The sequence below is a fragment of the Orycteropus afer genome, unplaced genomic scaffold (assembly GCF_000298275.1).
Source record: "Orycteropus afer afer isolate SDZICR_OR568_19922 unplaced genomic scaffold, OryAfe1.0 scaffold00130, whole genome shotgun sequence".
Lineage (NCBI taxonomy): Eukaryota > Metazoa > Chordata > Mammalia > Tubulidentata > Orycteropodidae > Orycteropus > Orycteropus afer.
Window position 1 is genome coordinate 5,139,436 of NW_006921717.1, and position 27,079 is coordinate 5,166,514.

Genomic DNA, 27,079 nt, shown 5'->3' on the forward strand with positions numbered 1-27,079 from the left:
AGCAAGGATTTGGCAGAGACATCCAGAAATCTGTGCAAATCCCCACCCTCGTGCGGGGACTGAGGACCCTGGAGGAAGGTCCTGAGAACGATGCCCCAGGAGAAGGCTGCTTCTCTCGCCTCTATCAATATGCAAAAAGCTCCCACAAGTCAGTAAGAAAAATGCTCAAAAGATGCGGACAGGCAGTTCCCAGTAGGAGAAAAATAAATGACCAGGTGTCCTGGGGAAAGATGCAGCACGTCGCAAACAATTAAGGAAAGGATAATTAAAAGAGGGTGTATCGTTCCTTCTCATCAAGAGGGGGACACTGTCCCTGTGGACATTTGCAGGTGGGAGAGGAGCAGGAGACAGCCCGATGTGGGGCTCGTTCCTGAGTTCCAAGGGTATTCTCACCAAACCTAGTACCCAGAGAGTGCCGGAAATATTTGTTTGATGCCAAAAACCAAGCAGCACTCCTGTCTCTGCTCACAGTGGGACTCAGAAGCCTGCCACCCACCGCCTCTGCACAGCCACCACCCGCGTGCTCGAGGGGGTGTGGCTCCCAGCCGCCCCTGCCCCAGCTCCCTCGCCTAGGGTCCACGCACAAGCTTCCTTGGCCGTGGCCGTGGCCGTGGCCGTGGCCGTGCTCTCTCTGGGCCTAACCTCCTGTGGGGCAGATGCAGTCTCCTGCCTCTCACATGCCTCTGAGTTTCAGCTTTCTCTTTAGCCTGGAGGCTGTTGTCAGCCACCCCCCTATGCAGTGCACAATGGGAGGGCAGTCCTAGAACCTTTAGTGTAAGTGAGGACCCCCAGAGCTGAGCCTCCATGTGAGAAAGGTGTTGCCACACAGAGACAGCAGCTCTAGGGGTGTCCTGGCTGCCAGACCCCGTCTTTTGGCCCCAGTGCCTCTCCTGCCTTCCTCATTCTGCTGCTTCTCCCGTGCTCTCATTCCAGCCCAGCTAAATAAGTGTTCTCTGTACCTCCTGGTCTTTGCAAGGGCTGTTCCCCTTGCCAACAACACCCTTCCCTCTGTTTTCACTTGGCCAACTCTGAGCAACCTGTGCTCCGGGAGCCTTCCTGGACCTGAAGACAGCCCTCCCATGTGCTCCACACACGGCCGTTCATTCAGCTGCCTGTCCATTCATTCATTTGTTCATTCATTCATTCAGCAGGTGCTCATCAAGGGGCCCTAGTGCCACAGGTGCTGTGCTGGGTACTGAGGTTTTGAGGGAGCTGTGGACCCCTCAAGAGGAATGACCTGACCCTGGGCCAGGGCAAGCTTTCTGGAGGAAGGGACTTTAACCCCAGACCCGAGGGACAGACACGAGTTGGCCGGAGGAGGGACTGGGTGGAGTGTCCCAGATGGGGCCTGTGGCAGCCCCTCTGGGGTTGGCTAATTTGGTGTTGTGGGAGCAGAGAGGAAGTCTGGGGGCTGCTCCGGGGCTGTGTCTGACTTGCCTGCCCCTCCTGTGGACAGCCCTTATCTTCAGAACTCAGCGTGGGGCTGCCTTTGATATGGGGCTGGAGCTGGGGCCGGGGTGGGGTGGGGGTGCCCAAGTTCCGCTGCAGAAGGTTGCAGTCCCTGGAACCGAGGCTCTGAGTCCATGTTATCCTCCTGCCCGCCCACCCTGGGTAAAGTTGGCCAGCAGGAGAGCCCGGGCCTGGGGAAGATGCCAGCCTGCGCTCGGCCCCCTGGGGCCCCCGACAGCATCCTGCCTCAGCTCCCTCCTTCCCTGTCCTCCTGCTCCTGAGTCTCAGGTCTGGCCTACACCCCAGCTCCTGCCAGGCTCCTCTTTGCAGTCCCAGACCTGCGGCCACAAGTGGCTATTACTGCGTGCCCACTCCCCTCATTCACTCACTCATTCAGGGGTGCAACATGCCTTCCCTCACTTAGGGGATAGGAAATCAGTAAGTCCCTGCCCCTAAAGAGTGCTCACTGTGGAGGGGGTGCCAGGGTTCCAGCCAGGGTGCTGAGAGCTTCGATGGGGATCCAGGGAAGACTTCCTGGAGGAGGCGGTGCTGGGGCAGAGGGCTCACCCGGGCCTTTCCCCTGAGGGTCACAGACCCTCAGTCAGGCCTCCTCAGGGGGTCTCAGGGAGCAAGAACTGGGGGAAGAGCTCGGTTCCAGGGCCAGCCTCTGTCCCTGTAGCCTTGGCAAGTCCTTCCGTCTGGCCTTGGTTTCCCACTTGGCCATGAGAATGAAATGTGGTAACAGATGCCCAGCGCCTGGCACTGCCGGCCCGCACTGCTCTGCTCTCACAGATGGGCCCCCCTTTAGGAAATCCCCCCCAATTATGAAGTTGTGGATCTGGACGGGCACATTCATAACAGGCCCAGGCTCACAGCCCGTCGTGCCAAGTGTCTCTCGTGCCAGCTCCTAGGACCACTCGGCATCTTCCTGGTGACAGGTTCCATCTGCCAGCCCCTCGGGAGCTGTTGGTGGGGGCGGCCACTGACCTGCTGGGGACACACCCGACCCTGGCCACTGCTCCCAGGTCCTCACCCCTGCGCTTGTAATCCGGGCTCTGAAAGAAGAATCTGCTCTGCTCCGCCCCACCTTCCACCAGGAGTAATCCATTCGCCCCGGGGCTGGTTCCAAGAGAAAGCTAATTAAGGAATTTACTGCTCTTGGCTCATCCTGGACTTTGAAGAGCCCCCTTGGTCTTCTTGGAGGCTTTGAAAACAGGTGGAGAAAGGGGACTTTGAGAGGGGTGTCAGGTAACCCATAAGCCTTCATAATAGGCTTTATCCCCCTAAAGCCAGCAGGCATCAAACGGCTCTCAGATGGCCCTGCTGAGACAGGCCTGAGAGCCAGGGGCACGTGAGCCATTTCCAACCCTGTGAGCCCAGACTGCATGGTTCCCTGACCTGACGCTCTGTGACTGGACGCGTGTGGCTCTCAGAAGGTTTGGGAGTGGAGGAGGGTGGAGACGGGGCGTCTGCCCCCTGCACCAGAAGCTCTGAGCCTTGCTCTGTGACACAGGACAGTCTCTGTTTCAGGGGCCAGTGGATGCTACATAGAGTTGGCCTCCTCCCTCCCAAGCTGCTGCCCTTAGTGCCCCCAGGCCACCATGGGCCTCCCTTTCAAGAGTTTGTTTGCCTCCCAGGAAATACTGATTATCCAGCATTTACTCCTAGAACCTGAGCTCCATGGGAGCACACTCTTTTGTCCTGGTCTCTGCTGTGTCCCTGCTGAGCAGGGCCTGGCACATAGTAGGTGCTCAATAAAGACTTGTTGACTCGTGGCTGGCAGCCAGGTCCCAGGAGAGAGGCCATTTTTGCCTTCACTGGGCTTCCTTTTCTGTTGCCTCAGAAAATGTCGGTGGGTCTCGGGGTTCACTGGGGTCTCCAGTCATGGGGTGGAGGGGTCTTTGAGCCTGTCCTCCCACCCTCCACCATGACTGAACTTTGATGGAGCCCTGCTTAGAGACTGAGCCGTGGCTTTCACTCACGCCACTACCCTCACTCCCTCCCACACCTGGCCCCCATTTCCACCCGTGGTGACTTGGGGTACAGGGGAGCATTTAGGCCCGTGGTCCCCTGAGTGGGCTTCTCTCAGGGCTCCCCCCTGAATCACGGAAATCAAAATGATAAAAACCTGCCACTGAATTCTGGGTGGCAGGAAATTACTTAACACCTGGAACAGGTTGAAACGTGGCCACTGTGGCTTTTAATAAGCCCGTCTGCGATGCAGCCGCTCGCGAGGAGAGGAGCGCTGGGTCTCTCCACCAGGCGTAATTTCATCGCGTCCCAGGCTTGGCAGTGGTGCAAATAAGATTTCACTTCCCCTGTAAATCTCCGAGGGGGAGTGCCGGGATTTCACGCGTGCTGTCAGTTAGCGGCCTGAGAGAACCTGTTTACTTTGCCAAGCAGGAGGAGAGGGTCCCTTGCAGGTGCCTGACAGAGCCGAGGTGTGTGGCTGGTGGGGAGGCAGCCGCGTTGTGCTAAGATGGAGTGGGGTGGGTGGGTGGGAGGTGGGGAGGAGCACCCTTTGTTTTTGGTGCTTGACAGTGGATGAGTGAGCTCCACCCAGACCCACTGAGCCGGAATTTTGGGGCTGGGTAGGTGGCCCCGGATGTCTGTGCACCTCCCCCTCCCCCGCTGTCGTTGTTAGCTGTCAAATTGATCCCGCCTCCTGGAGCCCCTGTGTGTGCAGGGTAAAGCTGCTCCATAGGGTTTTCAAGGCTGTGAGCTTTCGGAAGTGGGTTGCCAGACCTATCTTCCGCGGCGCCTCTGGGCGGATTTGAACCATCAATCTTTCTGCTTGTAGATGAGCACTTAACTGTTTGTGTCACCCAGGGCTCCTGGGACCCTCCTAGCAGCTGCTAAGAAACAGCCACAGATCTTGAGTGAGGGGTTGTGGTTTGGGGTGTTCGACTCCTCCAGGTTTGGGGTGCTCTTTCCCCAGGAGGTGGGGGCAGAAGGAGAGCTTCTGGAACCTGAGTGGTAGCCAAGTGGGAGGTGAAAGGGACAGGGGCTATGGTGGCATTGCAGAAGGTGCCGCTCACCTGTTCCCCACTTAACAGGAACGTTTAGCCCTGTTCTTAATAAGCCAGTTAGAGTCGGGGCTCCTGAGGTGCCCTTGATCACATCTGGAGGTCTCATCCTACACCTGTCTGCACCCTCAGTGACATTCGAGTCTTGGGATTTCTTTGTGGGAAGGAAAGGGAGGAAAGGTGCTAAGCTGGAGAGAAGATGTGTACGAGGACTGTGGCAGGAATAGGGTCCCAAGTTTGCAGGGAGATTCCCCCCTTTGCTTGGGGCGACCCTGAAATCATGATAGAGAGACAGCAGGACTCAGGGATCAGCTAGACCCCTCTACTGCCCAGTGCGCATATCCCACTGAGGGATTGGAGCTTCTGCTTGCATTCCTGTGGGGACAGGGAGCTCACCACCTCTCAGTCTACTTCCTCCTCCTGGTCAGAAAAGGTCGGTTGCATTTGGAGGTTCTTCCTTCTGCTGACCTGAAACTCACATCCCGGAACCTCCTGTGGGGCCCCTCCCTGGCACAGCCCAGGGACAGTGACTGAAACCTAGAATTCCTCCACCCGCCCCCACTGCAGTTCTCCTCAAGCTGAAGATTTGGGTCAGCTGAGATTCTCTTAGCAGGTTGCTGAGAGCATGCCAGGGACCTTGGGGGTCGGTGGATGGTTTGGGGCAGACCCCTCCACTATTAGTCAGACACCTCTCCTCTGAGCTAGACCTGGAGCACTGTGCTATACTGCTGCAGGGCTTCTGAGAGGTGCCTGGACCCCCCTGCAAGGAACACTCCATCCCTGGGGCCAAGGATGTCAGACGGACCGTGTGGGGGCAGGCCAAGTGGAGGCGTGCACCTCCGTTCAAGCCATGGGAAGCCCCACTCCTCACCCCTTCTGGAAGTTCCGGGAACACGAGCAGGGTGGTTCTGGGAGGGAGGTGAGAGTCCCCCAGCCAGGGTTTCTGAGCACTTGTTGGGGGCCAGGTGCCCTCTGAGGGCTTACCTCTTTCACCCACGGGACGCTCCAACCACTCTACGGGGCTCAGAACCATAACGATGCACGCAGAGTGGTATAGAGAGGGTAAGTAACATAGCTAATGAGCGGTGGAGCCTGAGGCCAGCACCCAGTTCTGAGTGACTGCAAGGCCCACCACACTAGGAGCCCCCAGGAGGGAAACGGCCGTCCTCCAGTGGTTCCCAAACCCCTCTGACATGGACCCTTTGTGAGTAGAACCTCTGTGGGTTCTAGGGTCTAAAGAACACAGTTGGGGAACACGGTGCTAGCACCCCACCTTGATTCGGGGTGCTGCCCTCACTGTGTTAAGGGTTGTTATTTTCACCCTCCTTTTGGCTGAAGGGTTAGTTTAGGAGCTCTGGTAGCATAGTGGCTAAAGCACTTGACTGCTAACCAGAAGGCTGGCAGTTCAAACCCACCAGCCACTCCTCGGAAGGAAGGTTGGGCAATCCTACTTCCGTAGTGATACTGCCTCGGAAACCCAAGGAGGGGGAGGGGTCGCTATGAGTCGGGGCCGACTTGATGGCACATAACAACAACAACAGCAACAATTTGGCTGAAGGAGCTTTGGTGGTGTAGTGGTTAAGGCACTTGGCTGTTAACTAAAAGGTCAGTGGTTTGAACCCACCAGCCACTCAGCGGAAGAAAGACGAGGCAGTCTGCTTCCGTGAAGATTTACAGCCTTGGAAACCCAGTGGAGGTCGCTCTGAGTTGGATTCGACTCCGTGGCAGTGAGTTTGGTGTCCAGGTAGAGGTATCAGAGTGGTGCAGACCTGGGGCCTGAGAACAAGCTGGCTGGGGTCTGAAGGGAGTGTCATCGGAAGCTGGGCACACAGGGAAAGGGGCTGGGGCTGGGGCTGGAGCCTGGGGGGTGGGGAAGGGGTGGCAGGAAATGCCTCTTGCTCACAGGGAAGGGGGTTCTTCCAGAGGGGGGCACAGAACTGGGCTTGCCTTCCTGCCTCAGGGCTTCCTCTGTGTCAGGCATCTCCAGGGAGAGCCAAGGCCTCCTCCGCATGTGATAGGCCACAGGGGACATCTCTCCCAGACAGCCTCCCCCTCCCCAGAGCAGGGCAGGTCCCCACCTCACTCAGTTGTCCCTTTCCCACTTAGGGGGTGAGCTCTGAGACACCTTAACCCCAGCAGCAGTGGGAGGCCCTCAGTAGGTATCCACTGACTGATGGCTAACTGTGACCCAGAAGGTCACCCTGCAGGCCTGGAGGTCAGGTGTCGGGTCAGAAGACTGAAGTGGGCTTCCTGACCCTCTGCTATGCACTGGGCCCTGGGGAGGAGTCAGATAAACAGTCCTTTTCTGGAAGAGGCACTTTGTCCTGCTCTCTGGGGGAAATCCTCCAGCCCTTGCAGGGTTCCCCCAACGGGAACGGGAGGTGAGGGCTGAGGAGAAGACGTGGTGGGGGAGAAGCCCTGGGGCCGGAACACCTGCGTCACCCCAGCTGGGGCCCACCTGCTACCAAGGTATGTGGGGAAGTAACTTTTCCCCCTTGGAATGTAAGGAAAAGCTCTTTAACTCCTATCCAGACTTGAAATCAGATCGAAGGCAGGAAAAATGAGGCCTTATTTTAAGTTCCATTTAGCAGAAACTGCTCCTGTTCTCACAGAAAATGTTTTTCCCTTCTCCCCCTCTTGAGGTGTGACATGTGCTCTGGGAGCCGTGGGTGAACTTGGGGGCGAGAGGTGTGTGTGTGTGTGTGTGTAGGTACCCAGGATGGAGTGATTGCCCGTGGAGGAATAAACCTGGGTTCCTCCTGGCCTGTGCATTTCTGCCTTATCTGGGTGTTCACAAGGCTGCCGGAGCGACTTAGAGGATAATCCACAGCTCCCGTTAATGGGCCTCCGTGGCGAGACCCTCCTTGGGCTGAGTTTAGCTGTCCTTGGTCAGCCTTGAGCGGCTGGTTTCAGACACCTCTCCTAATGCCTGCACATCTTCCCGGGCTCGTGGGGTCCCCCCACAGAGGTCCGACGTCCTGCCTGCAGCAGAATGTTTATCTAGGTTCCGATGGCACCCCAGGGAGCTTCTTAAGCCCGGAGTCTCTCCCCCATGCCAGTGGACCCACAGCAGGGCTGACCTGCAGGGTAGGGCCTGGAGAGGAGCTGCTGGCCACCACGACCATTCAGGAGTCAGTCACCAGGCCCCGGCACGTTGGGCCTCCCAGCCCCGAGTCAGCAGCCGAGAGGACTGTAAAAGTTAAATCTTTCTATTTATTTCAAGAAAGGACAAGGAAAGTGGACTCGGACATTTTATATGAAAACAGACAAACAAAAAAATAGGACCAAGTAGTTAATCACATTCATGTCAACATTGAAGTTTCAAGGCACCTACAAGGAGGAGGCCAAAGGGCGGTTTGCAGTGCACTTTGGTTTGTGTTGTTGTCGACGTGGTGAGTGTTTGTGTGGAGTGTTGGTGTTCTGAAAACCCGTCTGGTGGCGAGGGTGGGCATGAGGCAGGCGGGCACCGGGCCTGGCCAGGGTCCGAGGAGCCAGGCCAGGTCAGCGGCCCAGTCCCCGACGGTAGCAGGCAGCTGTGGGAGTGGTCCTGTCACTCGGACCCCTGGGCCTGCTTTGCCCTTCAGAGAGAGAGACAACAGACGAGGAGTGTGTGGCCCAGGGCCCCACAGGGTGGGTTTCTGCAGATGGGGAAAGGCAGGGGCTCAGGGAAGCTCAGGGGCTGCTGGGGCAGAAGAGACCTGGTCACAGGCTCAGAGAGGCCAGGCCTGCCCTCGTCACGACACTGGCTGCAGCAGAGAGCCCCCCTGGCCGTCTTTTCCTCCTCAGACCACCAGGAATGGGATTACACTGAGTGTGGCGCTGCCTCAGCCCAGGATGCCTAATGGTATCAAATGAGATACAAATCACCTCTTAACATCCGGAGAGGGAATTGCTGTCGGCGGCTCTTAAAACATCAGCTCTGCACCGGTTACGCGTGGGGCTGCTTTTAGCATGCGTCTTTCCTTTGCCTCCCTGTTCACACCCGCCTGGTGACATTCATAATTAGCGAGGGGCCGCTTCAGCCAGGCGAGTCACACAGCTGCACCATCCTTCTGACTAGAACGCGTGTTTACAACCCCGCAGCCTCCTCCAACCTTCAACACCATCTCTCTCCTCGTTTTGCTTGCTCTCAGATGACAAACCTCCAATGCCAGGCCAGACGGCTGCCCCTGCCTGGCTTTTGGCATCTCTTTACGAGCTGGAAGGCCCCAGGGTCCTGATTCAAAGGACCCTCCCCCTCAGGCTGCAACCTGGCGCCAGCCCTGCAGGCAGGGTGGGCTCTCGGCTGAGGCGGCCGGCCTGTTGGCGGGTGGCCGTGCCGGGCAGGCAGAAGAGTCTTGTTTCAGGGTTTTCAGTCTATGTCTTCCCCCTCCGTACCCAGAACCACCGGAGAGAAAGCAGGGCCAGCAGGGTAGTGTGACAGTGGCTCTGTCCCTACACCAGGGGGTGGAAGATGCTCCGAGGACATGAGCCGTGGCAGTCTGGTGGCCCTGGTGGCTTTGATTGTCACTCCATGTTGTGTTCCTTCCTTCATCTTGAGAACACTTCCTGGTCACTTCTTCCAGGCAGGCAGCTCCGGACAGGGGGCGGGAGGCTGTCTCAGTGGGAGTGTGCAGAGAGGCGGTGGGTGTCCCCTCAGTCTCCTGCAGTGCCTTTGTGTGGCCTTCTCCAGTTCTGACCACCCATCTCTGCCCTCCTGGTCACTGCCTGAGGCGAGATGCAGGAAGGGAAACCGAGTCACCCAAGCCACCAGCTGGATGTCGCTCAGCGACTAGATTTCCCCATCAGGCTCACAGCTGGTGATCGGGCGGATCCAAGGGAGAGAGAGCAAAATGCTTTGGAGATGAGGAGCTGTGGAGATGAGTCCTCAATGCACCAGGCCTCCAGCAGGCCACGTGCCAGGAGGGGAGGGGAGGCGGTGCCAACACAGACGTTGGGCCCTTTGGCGCCTGCCTGGGTGGGCAGACGGCAGAGAGAGGGAACGAGAAGAGCCGGCAACCTCATCCCACTGCTGGAGAGGAAACTTCCTGCCCCAGTGTGCCGGGCACTGTGCTGGGCCCAGGGAGGCACAGAGCAGTGTGGGGACCTGGCATCCTATGAGCAGCTGGGAAAGAGATTCAGGGGCACTGGTGGGAGGGACCTTCCTGTAAGGGCCCCCCGGCCTCCACCTCTGGGCTTCCAGGTGTGAGGAAGGATGGAGCTAGGTAGCATGACCACAGTGCCACAGGCCCTGGCTTTGCTATGATGTGGGATGTGGGCTCTCAGTATGTCCCCACTTCCCTCCTGGGTACAAGGCGCATTTCTGTAATAATGGGTGAGGAGGCAATACTGGGGTCTCCCAGGCCCCCCCAAGTTCTCCAGCTGTGCCCCAGGCTGAAGATCTGCCTATACATTGTGTCTCCAGGAGAAGTGCACAAGGGTCTGCCCACTGTGGCAAAGGGGTCCCCAGGCCACCTGGCCATCTCATTTTACGGTGAGAGGTGGGACCAGGGCCTAGCCAACATGGAATTTCTGGAAGCAGAGAAAAACACCTCAAAAAAGGAAGAAGTTCAGTGCAAAGGGAGGAGGGAAGGAGTGAAAGGAATCTGTGAGGGTTTTTAAAGACGCCACTGTGAGTGTTTCAGGCAACTGCTTGGAACATTTCAAAAGAAACGGTAAATGCTTACTTAAAGAGGCAGAGTGGGAACTGCCCCAGGCAGCCATCAACCTGGCCAGATGGATGGATGGAGCCCGCAGGGACACAGTGTGTGTGGAGGTGGGGGAAAACGGTGTTGGGTGGAGGGAGGGACAGGCCTCACAACCCCGGGAACAGCCCTAGGGAGGCCGCAGCCCCACGCCTGGCACAGGGGGTGGGTCACCTCCCTGCTCTGTGCTGAGTTCTGACTCAGGCTGGGGGAGCTCCTGTCTGCATGTCCTCTCCCAGGGCCTTTTGGACACAATGCTGCAGCATCTCTGGTGGCACGGCAGCTCTTTGCATGGGGCCGGGCAGCCGACTCAGGATTTTCAGGGCACGTTGGTTATTTTGAGCGGCAGGGTGAATCTGGCTCTACCTCTGCTTCTTTACGGGGCTCTGGAGGGGGGGGGGGCGGTGACAGAGCCAGGGTGGGACCAGAGAACAAGGTGTTGCCTCAGGCAGAGGTATCTGCCTGTACAGATCCCCTCTCCCTCACCTCCAAGGAGTTTACTCTCCCCTCATCAATTTAGCAGACTTGTAAACGGTAATGATTTGCATGTCTTTGAATGCTCCCAGGGACGGGGAGCTCATTGCCTTTCCTTTGCTGGGCCTCAGTTTCTTTTCCCTGACCTCCTGCTTTCCCTTGATAGTTGGCCTCAACTTGCCTTTCACCAGCCCCAGGGAGTGGATCAGACACAGAACCACCCTGGGACAGAAAAGAAACAGAAAAGCTTGTGGTTTTAGAGTTCTTGCTCTAAGCCACGCCCCCTGGCTGAAAAGTCCTGTTTCACCCCCAAGGCAGACGGAATCTAGGGGCGGGGCAGCCTGGCCACCCTGTGTGTCTCAGAGTAGAACTGTGCTCCAAAGGGTTTTCAGGGCTGTGAACTGTCAGAAGCGGGTCACCAAAGGCCCACCTTCCAAGATGCCTCTCCACAGGCTTGAACCGCTAACCTTTTGTCAGTAGTTGAGCCCTTAACTGTTTGCCCCGCCCAGGGTCGCCTAGAGGGTGGAACCCAGACCTGTGTTAACCCAGTGTATCCAGAGAGGACTCAGTCTGCCCTCAGAGACCTCCAGCTCCCTGGTGCTGAGCAGGGGGAGACCTGGAGCCAGGCCCCGGAAAATCCCTGCTTTGTGTAGGGCTACTCAGGGCTGGTTCGTAAAACACCAACAATCCCCCTTTCCCTCACCTCCAAGGAGTTTAATCTCCCCTAATCAATTTAGCAGACTCGCTTGGTTGTAAACGGTAATGATTTGCATTTTTTTGAGCCTTTTTATCCCTCTTTAAGGAAAAAAAACGGCCTCCTCTGTTCGCTCTGGATGGCTGTGCGGAGTGGCAGGTCTGTGAGCTGCTTGTTAGCGCTCACCCTGGCTCTGGGCCAGCGCCAGGTGTCAGCGCCTGGCGGTCGCCTGCTCCGACTCCAGTGGGGGAGTGGACAGGGCTGCGCCGGACGCCCACAGCTGCCCCTGGCCACGTCCTGGCCCAGAGAGCGTGGTGTGGCCTGGGGGGGCCTGAGCCACTGCAGCCTTGACGGCCCCTCCCTGCGGCAAGGCCCCCGGTTTCCTCCCAGCACTGCCTCGCTCGCTCCACCGCTCCCTGACTGCCGCATGCAATCTTCCTTGTTGTATTTTTCATAAGCGGGAGGCTCAGAAGCCCTGCTCTGCTCCCTGGCGCGTTCAGCGTGAAGCAGGACTCTGGAGTGGGCTGGGTTTGGGGCTTCAGCTGCCATTTGGTGGAGATGGCGGTGGAAGGCCTGTCCTGAGTGCTCCCAGCCTCGCCTCACCTCCCGTGTGCTCTGCACCACCGCTGGGGTGGACCCAGATAGGTCCTGGGCCCGTCTCCTCGGAGCCCAGTCAGCCTTCAAGGGTCCCTCACCTGGCCTGTCCCTCCCGCTCTGGACCACCCGGCCTCGAACAAGCTCCAGCCTTCCAGAATCTTCAGGGAGTGAGTTGGGGGAGTGGGTGGGCGGAGGGTCCCCTCTCAGCCCTTGGAGCACATGTCTCTCCTGGCTGAAGCTAGACCCTACCTCCGCACCCACACGCACTTCACAGAAACGGAAATGGTGTGACGGATTCGCAAAACACGCTTTACTCACACCTTTCCAGAATCACCCTCCCTGACTAGCTCTTGCCCTGCCTCAGTTTCCCCTAGCTGGGGCTGGTGCAGCCTTCCTGAACCCTGGGCCAGGAGGAGGCAGTCAAGCACCTGGGCCCTGTATCTCTGGAGTGAGAAGAGGTGTAAGGCAGGGGTGGCCTTCAGAGGGGCCAGGCCCCACCCAGCCAGCAGCATCTCCTCAGCCATTGTCACCCAGAGTGGGTACCACGGCCTCTGGGCCCAGAATGGCCTCCTTCCCTGGGTGGGGGAGGACCCAGCCGCCATGTTAACATGGAGGCGGGCCAGGGAGCTGGAGCCAATAGACAGGAGAAAATGTCGGCTGAGGGACGGGGGAAGGAAAGGAGGGAAGAAAGAGGCTTTCGATGCACATCGTGTCTGCGGAATTGAGTATGACTAATTAATAGATTTTATTCTTAGTAATCTCTTAAGCATTCCATACGTCGGCCCAACGCCTGAGCTGAGCTTACAAGAGGCCTCATTCGCAAAATGCAAATGACACACCGGCTGCTGCCTTCTCTCCTGCTTTTTTTTTTTTTTTTTAAGGGGAATTTAAAGGAAAATTGCCATGTAATAGGAAAGAGATTCCAATCACTACATCTAATTACCACAAAGGGTAAACCACTTAGCCAAAGAAGTGTCTTGGGCTTTTACCCCTTTAACTTTAAGGCCGCCTTCAACGCCACAAAATGGACTCATCAACCCTCAGGCCAACGAGGTGCTTCTGGCTGGGCAGGGGCCACGCAGGCTCCCCGGAGAGCTGGCACCGTGCACAGCAGGGGCAGGCCCTGGGTGTGGTCTTTGGCTGTCCGGCATCCTCTGGGTGGGAGAGGCCGGGCACCAGGAAGCCTCTTTCTAGCTGGTTCTGTTGTGTGGCCATCTCAGAGCTGGACTGGGAGGGGATGAGGTCCAGCGGGGACCCGCTCTCAGGAAGGACTCTTGGAAGGTGAGGGATGCAAAGGGGCCAGAAAGACGTGACAGCCAGTTTGAGGAGCTGGTCTGGGCCTCAGGTGGGGTCAGTGGGAGGGGAGGATGCTCTTTTGTGAGTCAGGCAGGACCTGGGCGCTGTAGCCACCGTGAGATGGGCTGAGCCCTGACCTGAGTTCCCTTAGTGCAAAGCCAGGCAGAGGGGACTGGTGAGTGTCCTCAGGCCTGGGCTTCTGGAGGGTGGGTGGCAGGGCTCCTGCGGGCCTTCCTCTGGGCCATGGGGGAGGAAATTCATCACCTCTCCTGGGCTCCAGAGGGGAGCTGGGCACAGCCGACTCAGCCCTGCCCGTTGTCCTCCCAGGCCGAGCTGTGCCTACCCTGCAGCCCTGAAGGCTGTCCCGTAACCACCTTCCTGGGCTCTCAAGGGATAAGCTGACCTCCTGCCTGGGGTGGGGAAAGGAGAAAGCGGTACCTAGAGGGAAATTGAGGGACCAGGCATGTTGGCAGTGGTACATTGCAAGTGCTCAAGGCTTGGGCGATGGCCTTCCCGAAACCCTGGCAGAAGGTCGGAGTGGGGCTCTTGAAGGGGGGGCTTTAGGCTTCCACTCCCAGCCACCACCTCACCCCTACTTCCTGGGAGTCCCTCTGCTCCTCCTCCCAAAGGCCAGTAACGGGCCTGCATCTGGGGCGCTCCAGTCCAGAGCAAAGCCGGCTTCTTACAGATTAAGATTAAGGCTGGGAAAATTTCTTTCCCGACCTCGTTGTATCAGAAATGAGTCAGGTGGGAAAAGGAAAGAAAGGTATGATTTGGGGGCTGGATTCCTGTTGTGTGAGCCGACGCGGCGGCTGGCTGGACTCATTCGGCGGAGAATCTGCATCTCTCCCGGCTTGCAGCTGGAATGTCCACTTCTCTCTGCCCCGCCTCTTCACCAAAGGGCCCCGTCAGATCTTTTCTTGTCCTGGAAGTGACCAGCCCTTGGGCACATCACGACAGCCCTGGAGCTGCTTCGGACACTCCTCTTGCTGCCTTTGCCTTTGGTCAGAGCAGCGAGGCCTTTTGAAAACACCACCGCCGGAAGCCGGACCTTCTCATCCCCCTGCTCGCCACGCAGTGGCGTCTGGCTCTTCTTTGACATGGTGCATCCCCAGAGCAGGACAAGTGGCACGTTGACAGATGGTGACCTGCGTTCCCTGAGTGCCGGGATGCAGGAAATATCAGACTCTGGGCACCACGCCTCTCTTCTTTTTAGACCCACTGTCATTATTTCATCATCATTTTAATCTCATGGCTCACCACACTGCTCTGTCAGTTGATAAATGGTGGCAACATTCATTCCAGAGGGGGAACTAAAGCCTTAAGTCCTCTGAAGGTCCAGTCACTACCCTATTTGAGGCCGGCATTTTTAGAAAGATCCAGTCTGTATTCTCTCTCAGAGAGCACAGTTCCAGGGGTGGGCACGGCTGCGTTTTCTGCATTCTGGGGGTGCTGTCTGCCAGGGCTTTGAGGAGAATTTTCCTCGCTTTTTCTAGGCTTTGTTTGAGCAGCCATGGAAACCATTAGGTCTAATCAGCTGAGAGTTAAAAAAAAAAAAAAGAAAAAACCCATCTCTGCACCAATTACCCGTCCCGGGAGGAAGGCCACAGCACTTAGTACCTGCTTAAAGAGTAGTTACTGAGGTGACTGCATCTGTGGGTGGGAGAGAAAGGGGGACACGGGCCATCAAGGGACGCTTTTCTCTGTACCAGAAAGGAGAGTGGCCCAGCTCCGGCCGACCTGAGATAGGACTGAACTGAAAGTGCCCCTTGCCCCTTGTCCGCCCTCCACCAGCTCGGACAGACACGCCTCAGCCTCTGGGAACAGCAATATCCACAGAGGACTGAGTCTCCTCCCTCCGACCCATTCCCGTCCCCGATACACTGTCTACTTACTCAATTATTTCTAGAAGAGAGCAATGATTTTGCGATTCTACAGTCTCGGGAAATCGTTATGAACTGACCCAAGAAGTACTGTCAGGAGGGTGTGTGTGGCTCTCCCGACCCCGCTACATTCAGATACATGACAGAGAAATGTACGAACAGAGAGCTACGTCTCCCTGCGCCTCCAACAGCAGGGAGCTTGGCAGCTTCCGCGGGGCGGGTGCCCTTCTGTGGAGTGTGGTGCGTGGGACCAGAGAGCCTTTCAGTCCAGGAGGGGAAAAAAAAGTCATCGTTTTAACTGACTACGGACTTCTTTAGAGAATGCCATGAAAGACGCGCTATTTCTGCAAATCTGTAAGGGAAACGATATGGAAGGAACCAGGATGAGATCTCAGGACAGTTCCTCCCAGCAAAGACCTTCTCCCCTTCTCCTTCGTGAGGAGGCCAAAAACTGTCCACAGGAGAGCCGCCGCTGAGAGAGCTGCATGGGGCCTCTCGTGGCGACAGCCTTTCCCTGCGAAGGCCCCAAACACAGACGTTGTACAGGTAGTATCTTTCCAGTTCAGGAAAAAAAAAAAAAAAAAAGAGAAAAGAACTCAGCCCAACCCTTCCCGCCGTTTTATTTTCAATCCTTCCCTCCCCAACTGGCATCGTTCCGTATAAATTATGTCTTCCACGACGTCGAGTTCCCCTCCTGCCTTCTATTCTTTTTCTTTTTTTTTTTTTTTTAAGGTTCCCCCATTGTTGTTGTCTATAAAATCGTCCGCCCTCCCCACACTTTGCTTTCTGCTGGGAAAGTCACCGGGGAATTTCTTTACCTTGTTCTCTCGGATGGTGGCAGGCTGGGCAAGGCCATGCTGCCGGGCCGGGGGGTGCCAGGAGCCGGGGTGGAGGTGGCCAGGCCGGGCGGGCATCATGTGTAGGAATAGTCTATGTCGGGGATGCCGGCGTCTCGGTAGCCGCGTGTGGTACCATACCCAACGGTGTGTGTGCCCTTGCAGAGGCTGCTACCGTTGGAAGGAAAGATGGTGTGGACCACATATTCCTCCCGGGCGTGGTACGGGTTGATGGGCAGCATCTGAAGCCCAGGGCCTCGGATTTCCAGGATGGAGTTATCCTTCTTGGTCCCCGACTCCATATAGTCGTCCTTTTTCCGGTTACCCCGGTTGTAGGCCCTCTCCCGGCTCAGCAGCTCACCAGCCCGGTGCACGTACCAGCAGATGGCACCCAGGACGAGGAAGAGGAAGACCAGTGCCACGGCGCCACCGATGATGCCTGCCAGAGGCAGGCCTGCCATGGGGTCAGCGTTCTGCTCCTGGTTGAGCGTGGTGGTAGGGCCGTAGCTGTCGGCCGTCTCTGCCTTGGCACACACAGGCGTCTCGTCGGCCATGTAGGCGTTGCCGGTCTCCATGGTGACCATGCAAATGATGTAGGTGGACTTGGGCTCCAGGGCAGTCAGCAGGTACTCTGTCTTGTCTCCCTGCACCAGGGTCTCTGTGATGGAGCCCACGGCCGGGCTGTGGCCCAGGCGCAGCCAGCTGAGACGGAAGGAGGAGGCGGGGAGCGTGGCCTTCCACGTGATGCGGATGGAGTCCGCGGTCAGCGGCTTCACATGGATGACCAGGGCCTTGGCACCGTCGCCGGTGGCCATGGGGTAGTCAATGTTGGAGTCAGGAAGGCGCAGCCCCGGCCTCTTGGCCTTGAGGGTGAACAGGGAGCCCTGGGGCGTGGTGGCCAAGGCGTGGTTGCTGGCTGTGGTTTTGGCGGCGGCGTTGGCCACGCCGCCCTGCACCGCCGTGTCGAAGCACTCGTCCATCTCGCTGGTGATGTCCTTGATGGCCATGCCCCGGACCTTGTCGGGGCCCTGGCACATGAGGCCCCGCACGTTGACCACGGCTGCCCGGGCCTTCACCCAATCCCTCAGCCACATGAGGTTGCAGCCGCAGAACCACGGGTTGTTGCGCAGCAGCAGCTGGGCCAGGCTCTCCAGGTCGTCAAACAGGCCGCGTGGCAGGGTGGTGAGGTTGTTGTTGGACAAGTCCAGCCGCTCCAGCTCCCGCATCCTGGCCAGCGTGTTGTAGGGGATGTGGCTGATGGCGTTGTCCTGCAGGTAGAGCTTCTGCAGGTGGGCGCTGGGCAGGTTGAGGGGCGGGGCGGCCAGCGAGTTGCGCACCAGCGAGAGCTCGGTGAGGTTCTGCAGGCGGCTGAAGGTGTCGTCGGCGATGCGCTGGTTGGCCAGCAGGTTGCCGTCCAGCACCAGACGCCGCAGGCTGTGCAGGCCCTTGAAGGCGTGCAGTGGGATGGTGGAGATCCGGTTGTCATCCAGACGCAGCTCCTCCAGCGTGTGGGGCAGCCCCGAAGGGATGCTACTCAGGTGGTTTCGGCTGAGGAAGAGCAGCTTGAGGTGCCTGCTGTCCGCGAAGGCATCCTCCTCGATGCTGACGGTGGACACGGAGTTGTCGTCCAGGTGCAGCTTTTCCAGCAGCGGGATACGGGCCAGCGAGTCCCTGGCGATGGTGCGCACGTTGTTGTCCTGCAGGTGCAGTTCCCGCAGGGAGCGCGGCAGGTTGACGGGGAACTCGTCCAGGTCGTTCTCGTACAGGTAGATGACCTGCACGTTGACCTTGGTCTTGAGATCCTGGGGGATGCCGGCGTTGTTGATCTGGTTATTCTGCAGGTAGAGGGTGGTGGCGTCGTCGGGGATGTCCGAGGGGATGGACGTGAGCCCCCGGTCGTTGCAGTAGATGAAACCATTGTCACAGCGACACACCGAGGGGCAGGTGGTGCTGTCGATGACCTCGGTCAGGAAGGCAATGAGCCCGTAGCAGAGGAACAGCCAGTCCCGGAGGTCCATGGTGGCTGTCGTCATGATGACGGTGGCCGTGACTGTGGCGGTGGGCGTGGTGGTGGCGGTGGTGGCAGGGTGTGCCACCACCATGGTGGACAGCTGGGGGCGCCTGACCCCACCTGACCTGGGTCCTCCACACCTGCAAGGAGCACAAGACCCGTGAGGAGAGAGCAACAGAGCCGAGGAGCCTGCCTGAGCAGCGAGTCACGCGGTGCCCACCTGCCCGATGCCAGCCCATGACCGCCGTCGGTCCCTGCAGGGCAGAGGTCAAACCACCAGGCACGCGTGCTCGGCCTTTTCATGCCAGGGTTATGTCACAGGCAGTGGCTGTGGCTAATGGAAAATCTTACCAAGGGCAAAAACCAAGCCAGGCTCACTGCCATCGAGTTGTTCCAACTCTTAGAGACCCCCTTTGGATTTCTGAGGCGCTCCGTCTTTACAGAAGTAGACTGCCCAGTCTTCCTTCTGTGGAGTGGCCAGTGGGTTTGCACCATCAAGCTTCTGGTTAGCAGTCAAAGGCCTTAGGCACTGCACCACCAGAGCTCCTGAAAGAAGTTGCTTATTAATTAGATGTCTGCGGGCCCACGGCTCCCCCAGAGTGGGACTGGGAACTTTGGGAGAGGCTAGCTTGGTGACTTCTGGTTTCGTCTTTCAACATTTCCCCTAAGTCAGTCTTTACAGCTGGTGCTGGGGGCAGTGGTAGTTCAGTGGCCGAATTCTCCGTTCCATGTGGGAGGCCTAGGTGCGATTCCCAGCCAGTGCACCTGAAGCGCGGCCACCGCCCATCTGTCACTGGAGGCTCGGATGCTCAACGGGCTTCAGCGGAGCTTCCAGACTAAGACAGACCAGGAAGAAAGACCTGGCAGTTTGCTCCAGCAGTCAGCCATGAAAACCCTACGGATTGCAACAGTCCTGTCCTCAAGTGACCGTGGGGTTGGCGCAGGATGGGGCAGGGTTTCATTTGATTGTGTGTGGGGCTGCCATGAGTTGGGGACCGACGTGGTGGCAGTTAGCAGTGACCACGTGGCTCATGCCAAGAGTGCAGGTCAGTGTAGACGGAATGGACCAAGGGCACGTGTGACGGATCCAGAGCAAGAGCGTCACCTAGAACAGGGACCGCACAGCACGAGCTGGCTCAGACGCAGGGTCTGGAGCGAAAGCCGAATTCTGGGAGGCCCACGAGCCCAACACTAGCACCTGCAAAACAGCACCTGCCAGCGTCGTCACTGGAGAGCAGCCGAGAGCGGTGCTTTATTCTTTGGTGTTAAAACATGTCCTGTTTGTCACTTGTCCATTTCAGAGACAGAAGAATCTGGCGTCAACAGAATCGTTTCCACGTGTATTTACAGAAGCCTGCTTTGAGCCGAGGGGCCCTCCCTGGCTCTGCGCTCCGTTCTTGGTGGGCAATTATCCCACACCTCGGCCCCTTCCCTAATCATGAAACTTTTAGCTATTTTGGAAAAAGGAAAAAAAAACAAACAAACATACATATATGTTTTCTTGTACTTAGAGAAATGAAATGAGTGAAAGGAGGGAGGGGGTCTATGCTCCGAGGGAATTGTCTGCAAGGTGTAATTTCAGTTTTCACAAATGGAAAAATTGCAAAGTAGATTTTTCTCATATTATTTTACTGTTCAGAGTGATAAAAAAAATCAATTAAAAAGAAATTGTCTTTCAACTTCAGTGGGAAGGTGTCGTCGTGTAGCTGGCAGCAGGTCTGCTGTATAACCTAGCTTCATAAAGGCTTTTGATGGCAGGGCCCAGTGGTCCCTCGGAGCCTGAGATGAGACCCCAGCTGGGGAGCAGCCCTGGTGGGTGAAGCAGAATGGCCGCCTGATGAACACACCAACTCCTTTGCCCCAGGCGCAGTGACTGAGTGACCTCATTTCCCACCCTGGCAAACCCTTCCTTTCTGTGTCCCTTTCTCTGTTCTTAGACTGCTCCCATCCATCTGCAAAGTGCTCTTCATCCCTGGGGACCAAGTTCAAATGTTTCTTCCTCTGCTAGGCTGAGGTACAGGTAGATGCTGCAGACAGAGCTCCAGACATCCAGACGTCCATCCTCCCACCCATCCATCCATCCATCCATCCATTCCATCATCCATCCATCCATCCATCCGTCCATCCATTCATCCATCCATCCATCCTCCCACCCATCCATCCATCCATCCATCCATCTGTCCATCAGTCATCCATACATCCATCCATCCGTCCATCCATCATCCATCCATCCACCCACCCATCCATCCATTCTGTCATCCATCCAGCCATTCATCTACCCATTCATCCGTCCATTCCATCATCCATACATCCACCCACCCACCCATTCATCCATCCATCCATACACCTACACATTCATTCATCCATTCCATCACCCATCCATCCATCCATCCACCCATTCATCCATCCATCCACCCACCCATTCATCCATCCATCCACCCACCCATCCATCCATTCCGTCACCCATCCATCCATCCATCCACCCATCCATTCATCCATCCATCCATACACCCACACATTCATCCATCCATACACCCACACATTCATCCATCCATTCCATCACCCATCCATCCACCCACTCATTCATCCATCCATCCACCCACCCATTCATCCATCCATCCACCCACCCATTCATCCATCCATCCATACACCCACACATGCATCCATCCATTCCGTCACCCATCCATCCATCCATACACCCACCCATCCATCCATCCATCCACCCACCCATTCATCCATCCATTCACCCACCCATCCATCCATTCCGTCGTCCATCCATCCATCCATCTACCCATTCATCCATCCATTCCATCATCCATACATCCACCCACCCACCCATTCATCCACCCATCCATCCATCCATACACCCACACATTCATCCATCCATTCCGTCATCCATCCATCCACCCACCCATTCATCATCCATTCTATCATCCATCCATCCATTTATTCATCCATCCATTCTATCATCCACCCATCCATCCATCCATTCCATCATCCATCCACCCACCCATTCATCCATCTACCCACTCACCATCCCTTTCCTCACCTTTCTACCCATCCATCCATCCATCTGTTCATTCACCCATCCATCCAACTACCCATCCATTCCTTTAGTCATCCACCCATTCACCCACCCATTCATCCATCCACCCCCTCATTATCCTTTCCTTCACTTTTCTCCCTCCATCCCTTCACCCATCCATCCATGTATCCACCCATCATCCATTCCTTCACCCATCCACCACTCACTGAGCCATCCATCCTTCACCCATCTCTCCATCCTTCCATCCACACATCCATCCATTCAACAGATTTTTATTGATTGTCTACTATGTAAAGCTTTTGTTCTTTACATATTCTGGATAGTACACTCTTAGCAGATATATGATTTGCAAGTACCTGGTTGTAAGAGTTCCTTATGTATACTACACTTTACGAAATAGATAATTTACAGATACTTAATTGTAAGAGTTATGTATGTATATGTACATAACTTATCAGATCTGTGATTGGCAGAGGTTTGGTTAAGGAAGTTTTAGCTGCTGGGGTTACAGTGTGCTGGTCTCAAAGCTCACTCCATAATAGAGACCTTGCCTGGGGCTTTGTGACCATGTCATTGAATCCTCCCACCAAACATGAGGTCAGTGCCCCTCTTGTTCCCATTTTGCAGATGAGGAAACTGAAGCCCAGAGATGTTGATTTGCTCAAGGCCACCCGAGAAGCAGTGAGGGCTTGGGACCAGGCCATCTGGGTCAAACTCGGGCCAGAATCTTGACTGCCTTTCATCTTGTCTCTGAGGGCTGCAGCCTATGCTGTTTGGTGACTAGTATTTCCACGTCTCTGCTCAATGTGGATACCCTAGGCTGCATGGTATCAGTGACCATCCAATGACAGAATGACCCCACAGTGCCACTGAGTAAGGCTGGGGTGCCACTGCACCTCACGTCCGTTCTGTGTTTGCAGGGGCTCTTGCTCAGTCACCCGGCAGCTCTAAGGCCTTCATCAAGGCGGGGGCGTTAACCCTGCTCAGGCCTGTGTTGGTATGAAGTAGACCCAATGCAGGTGGAGGCCTGACCCCAGACACCCTGGCTGGAAGCCAGTGAGGGCAAGGGGGAAGGGCAGGTGGGGTCTGCCTGTGGATCTGGGGGATGGTGGAGAAAAGGCCCCCCGAGGAAAGGAGAGGTTGGGGAGGCCTGGAATAAGGGGTGATGGATCAGCCAGTGGCCCCAGCTCCGTGCAGGTGGCAGGCTGCCCCCAACACTTGGGGCCCTTAAAGCCAGCATGACCCCTCACACCGGTACCCACTGGCACTGGGGGCTGAGGGTGCTGCCTGCTCGTTGCCAGGCTGGGTGGCTGTGGCCCCACCCACCCTCCTAACACCCCTGCTCTAGCCCCTCAGAACTTGGGAGCCCTGAACGCGGACCTCTGCCTGTGTCTTGGTTTCTTTAGTGATGCCTGTCTGAGCCTGGAACCCAAGTCTTGGCCTAACCAGGCCATCCTAGGAATTTCCCTCCCTCCTACCCAGAGCCTGCCCCATGTTCCCCAGCGGGGATCCCCTCTAGGGTGTCCCATGGATGTCTCATACTCAGTGCATCCCACCCGGACCCTTCCTGTGCTCAGCTCAGGGGCAGCACCCCCCTACCCTGCTCGTTCAGGCCAAAAAGCTGGGTCACCCTCGGTGGTCCCCTGCCTCCACCCCACCCAGTTACCACATCTCACAGCATCTTGCACTTCCATTCATTCCCCACTCCTATTCCTTGCAGGCCCTCCTTTCCCCTCAAGGCAGCTGACACCCTACCCTGGATGTGGGCTTCGCCTCTCCTGTCTCATTCTGGCCACCACCATTTGGCTCCTGCCAGACCAAGCTGCTCCTAGCGTTTGACCCCTTTGTCTTCCTCTGGTGGCATAGTGCCTAAGTCATTGACTGCTAACCAGAAGGCTGGTGGTTCAAACCCACCAGCCATTCCTCGGAAGGAAGATTGGGCATTCTACTCCCGTAGAGATACCGCCTCGGAAACCCAGGAGGGTTGCTATGAGTTGGGATCAACTCTACAGCAATGCATTTGGTTTTTTTTTTTTTGGTCTTCCTCTGGGGCCCTGCACATGCTGTTCCCCTTTCTCACACACAGTTCCTTCCTCCGGCCCCAGCTAGGTAACTCCGGCCCAGCCTGCACACCTCAGAAGTCCCTTCCCTCGCAGCTGTGAGCAGGTGAGCTCTCATGGAGCTCCCTGAAGGCGAAGCCAAGCCCCATGTCAGTGCACCTCACCCATCCTAACCGCTGGTTCTCCCTCCAAATGTCAAATTCTTCGGCAGCAAGGATCAAACCCATCAGACATTGCTGAACACCGTTTCTGGCCCATTGAAGGTGCTCACTAAATGCCAATGGCAATGGCCTCCCAGGGAGGATGCTAATGACATGGGGTGGTGTTGCCCTCCACCTTGGGGTTGAGCACCACCCAGCCCCCTGCATGCAGTCCCCCCCCCAACAGAAGCCTACATCCAGCCACCAGCAGCTCCTTGGAAATGCACCCCTCCCCCAGTCAATCAAAGCCTCTCCAATTCCCTGGTAAGCGGCCTGCTCCAGGCAGTCCTCACCCAGATTAATCAACAGCCCCCATGTGGTCTGGCCATGTGTGCCCTGGCCCCCACGTGAGTCCTGGCCTCCATGTGTGTCCCCCACAGCAGCAGGAGTCACCTTGGAAAACCCTGAGTCAGGCCATTAGTCCTCCATTCAGAGTCTCCAGGCATCATGGTGGCTGTCACGGCCCCGGGCATCATGGTGGCCGTCACGGCCCCGGGCATCATGGTGGCCGTCACGGCCCCGTGTCATCTGGCACAGCGCCCCGATGGCCTTGTCCACTCTGATTCCAGGCACAGCCACCCCAGGGCCCTTGCATTGTGGCTCCCTCTGCTGAGAACATCCTCATTCACGTTTTTATATATATATATATATATATATAAATGTTGTTATGTGCCATCGAGTCAAACCTTACTCATAGCGACCCCTCCTTGGGTTTCCGAGGCAGTATCACTACGGTACGGAAGTAGGATTGCCCAACCTTCCTTCTGAGGAGTGGCTGGTGGGTTTGAACTGCCAGCCGTCTGGTTAGCAGGCAAGTGTCTTAACCACTATGCTACCAGAGCTCATATGCTCATATATATATATATGACCAAAAAGCAAACTCACTGCTGTCGAGACGGATCCAAGTCATAGCAACCCCTCCTTGGGTTTCCGAGGCGGTATCACTATGGAAGTAGATTGCCCAACCTTCCTTCTGAGGAGTGGCTGGTGGATTTGAACCGCCAGCCTTCTGGTTAGCAGTCAGATGCCTACACTACGCCACTGGAGCTCCATGATAAATGGAAGGAAGGTTGGGCAATCTACTTATGTAGTGATACCACCTCGGAAAACCAAGGAGGGGTTGCTATGAGTCGGATCCAACTCAACAGCAGTGAGTTTGTTTTATTTTTAAAAAGTATTGTCCTTATAACGATATTATTGTATCTTGTTGTTTGTTGTTTTGTGCCGTCAAGTCAGACCCGACTCATAGCGACCCCTCCTTGGGTTTCTGAGGCAGTATCAGTACAGAAGTAGATTGCCCCATCTTCCTTCCGAGGAGTGGCTGGTGGGTTTGAACCGCCAGCCTTCTGGTTAGCAGTCAAGTGCCTTAGCCACTATGCTACCAGAGCTCCCTATTCAGGTATTATTCAGATATTCAGACGGCCTCATGCTCGCCCCCTCGCCTCCATGAGGGGAGGCCCTTCCCTGGCATCTTGATGACAAATCATAACCTCCAGAGTACAACTCATCGCTGTCCCCCGCTTTACTTTCTCTGTAGTACTCACCACGCACTAACATGCTGTAGATCGACTTCACTTTCTTTTGTCGTAAAGTCTGTCTCCCCACTAGGAAGCAGGCCCTATACAGGCAGGGATTTGGGTGTGGTCTGTTCACTGCCATATCTCCCTGGGTCCAACCGGTGGTTGATTTGTAGTGGTGCTTCCTACTGTTCCCTGAATAAACTGCCTTACGAGGAAGGAACTGCCACTGACCCCTTTTGCAGCTGAGGAAACAGAGGCACCCAAAAGACACACCCAAGGTCCCCTGGCAGGAAGTGGGGGACTCAGGATTCAGCCCAGGGCTGTCTAGCTGCAGAGGATGGGGTGTCTTTGCTGAAGATGGTGTGTCCCCAGCCCCCAGCCCACCTGGACAGGGCCATGGAGCCTTGAATGAGGGCTTGTAGCTCTTTCCTGAGGCCCCTCCCCACGAGCAACCTGCCTGCTTTGCCCTGGGAGGTAAGCAGTGTGGATGGAGCACTGGCCCTTATCCGGCCACGTCTCCCCTTGCCTCTCATTACAGCTCAGTACATCTGGGGCTGGGAAGGGCGCTGGCCCAAGTCGCAGGAGGTGATGGGCTGGAAGCAGGAACAGCCTTACGGACCAGGACACAGGCCTTCAGAGGAATGGATCCACCCGGACATTCAGAAAGGTTCTCCAGCCAGGCCTCATCCCCTCTCTGCTTCACAGGCTGAACGGGTGCAAAGGTCCTTATTTTGTACCTAAGGCTGCCACATGCACACAGGTCCATGTCCCCCTTTCACAATGAGGCTCAGTGCCGTCATATTGATTCCAACTCACAGCAGCCCTGTAGGACGGAGCAGAACTGCCCTATAGAGTTTCCAAGGCTGTAAATCTTTGCAGAAGCTGACTGCCCTTTAGTGCGCCTGGTGGGTTCAAACCACTGATCTTTTGGTTGGCAGATGAGAGCTGAACTACTGTGCTCCTTCGGAGAGAGGAAAGACTGTCAAATAACACAGCCTGCCCAGGTCTCCAGCATGGAGCAAGAGCCACCAAAGGTCTACTTATAAGCCAAGAGGCAGGCCCGGGGCAGGTGCCAGAGACGGGACGGCTCAGGGTCCCTGCATCTAGCCAGGGGACACGCACCCTCCCTGGTCTGTCAGCTGCTGCGTATCAGCACAAGAAATGCAGGTGGCCTCTGGGCTTGGCAGTTCTGGGGCTGAGCCCTGAGCTGGGGGCAGGCTTGTTAAGGCCATAGCCAAGGCTGGCCACCGCATTCTCTGGCAGGAACATCTGTTCCGGTGCTGGCTCAGCTCATGGCCACAGTCCTCAGCCCCCAGAGGCCCCGGCATCATAATAGAGTATAAATTGCACCTTTCAGAGATGCTTGATGGATAACTGAGACATGTTTGGGAGGCAGGGACCCAAGGCCTTTCCTCTCCCCTGTCTTCAAGCCTCATCCATCTTGGGCCTGAGTTTCCTCTGCAGCCCCCTCCCGAACTCAAGGCTGCCCCAAGGCTGGACCCTCTGGCTCCAAGAAGGCAGGAAGGGCCTGGGGGAGGGGGACAAGGAGAGCACCCCTCCTTGGAGGTGCCCTTAAACTGCTTGGGTGCCTGCAGGCCTTTTTATTCCCTTGTTGTGTGTCTGATGGTTTATGTGGCCATCAAATTAAACCCGGTAAATTGCCCGTCTTTTATGGCATTACTTGTCGCCGTCGCACGGATCCCGCAGACTTCAGCATGGTGTGAGTTACGATCTGCCAGCCGTATGACTGACAGCAGGGTTCTTGGTGTGCCGTGAGGGCGGGGGAGTGAGCAGTGGGGGTCTGGAGCCACCGAGGCTCCAGCTGGTGGGATCAGGAGCCCCATGAGCTGGGGGTGGAGGGTGGGGGATGGAGCACCATTCCTGCCCTTTTCCATCAGCCACTGGCCTCTGCCATCTTCCAGGACAGAGCAACCTGGCTTCAAGTCCTGCCTCTGTCACTTCCAGGCTGTGTGATCTTGAGCAGGTTGCTTGCCGTCTCTGAGCTTCACTTTCCTTATCTGGAAACCTGGAGCTAATAATTCCCCTTACAGAGTTGCTCTGAGGATCCAAGGAGGTAACGTGCAAAGGACCCCCAGTGTATGACCCTGGGTGCTGACACGTAAGGTTAAAGAGCTGTCCTTGTACCCTGCTGGTCCTGAGCACAGTGGTCTGGCCTCTTTCCTCTGATCTCCTGTGGCCCCTTCTTCACCCTCTGCCCCTGCCTTGTGTCCATAGCAGACAGGGGTGTGGTAGTTAAGGTTATGTGTTAACTTGGCTGGGCCTGGTTTGGAGTGGCTGGGCAG

General features: G+C 56.6%; 2 protein-coding genes across 2 annotated transcripts in view; one reads left to right on the forward strand and one right to left on the reverse strand.

Moving 5' to 3' along the window:
- MACROD1 (mono-ADP ribosylhydrolase 1) overlaps positions 1–27,079 on the forward strand; it is a 179,521-nt gene that overhangs the window by 35,450 nt on the left and 116,992 nt on the right. The gene's annotated exons all lie outside the window — the stretch shown is intronic.
- Positions 16,017–18,041, reverse strand: FLRT1 (fibronectin leucine rich transmembrane protein 1). The gene has a single exon (XM_007944837.2). It carries the CDS (start codon positions 18,039–18,041, stop codon positions 16,017–16,019), a length of 2,025 nt encoding a protein of 674 aa, XP_007943028.1.

Bases quoted from the DNA above. Each gene is read 5' to 3' on its own strand.
- FLRT1 (XM_007944837.2), bottom strand. From the start codon at position 18,041: ATGGTGGTGGCACACCCTGCCACCACCGCCACCACCACGCCCACCGCC.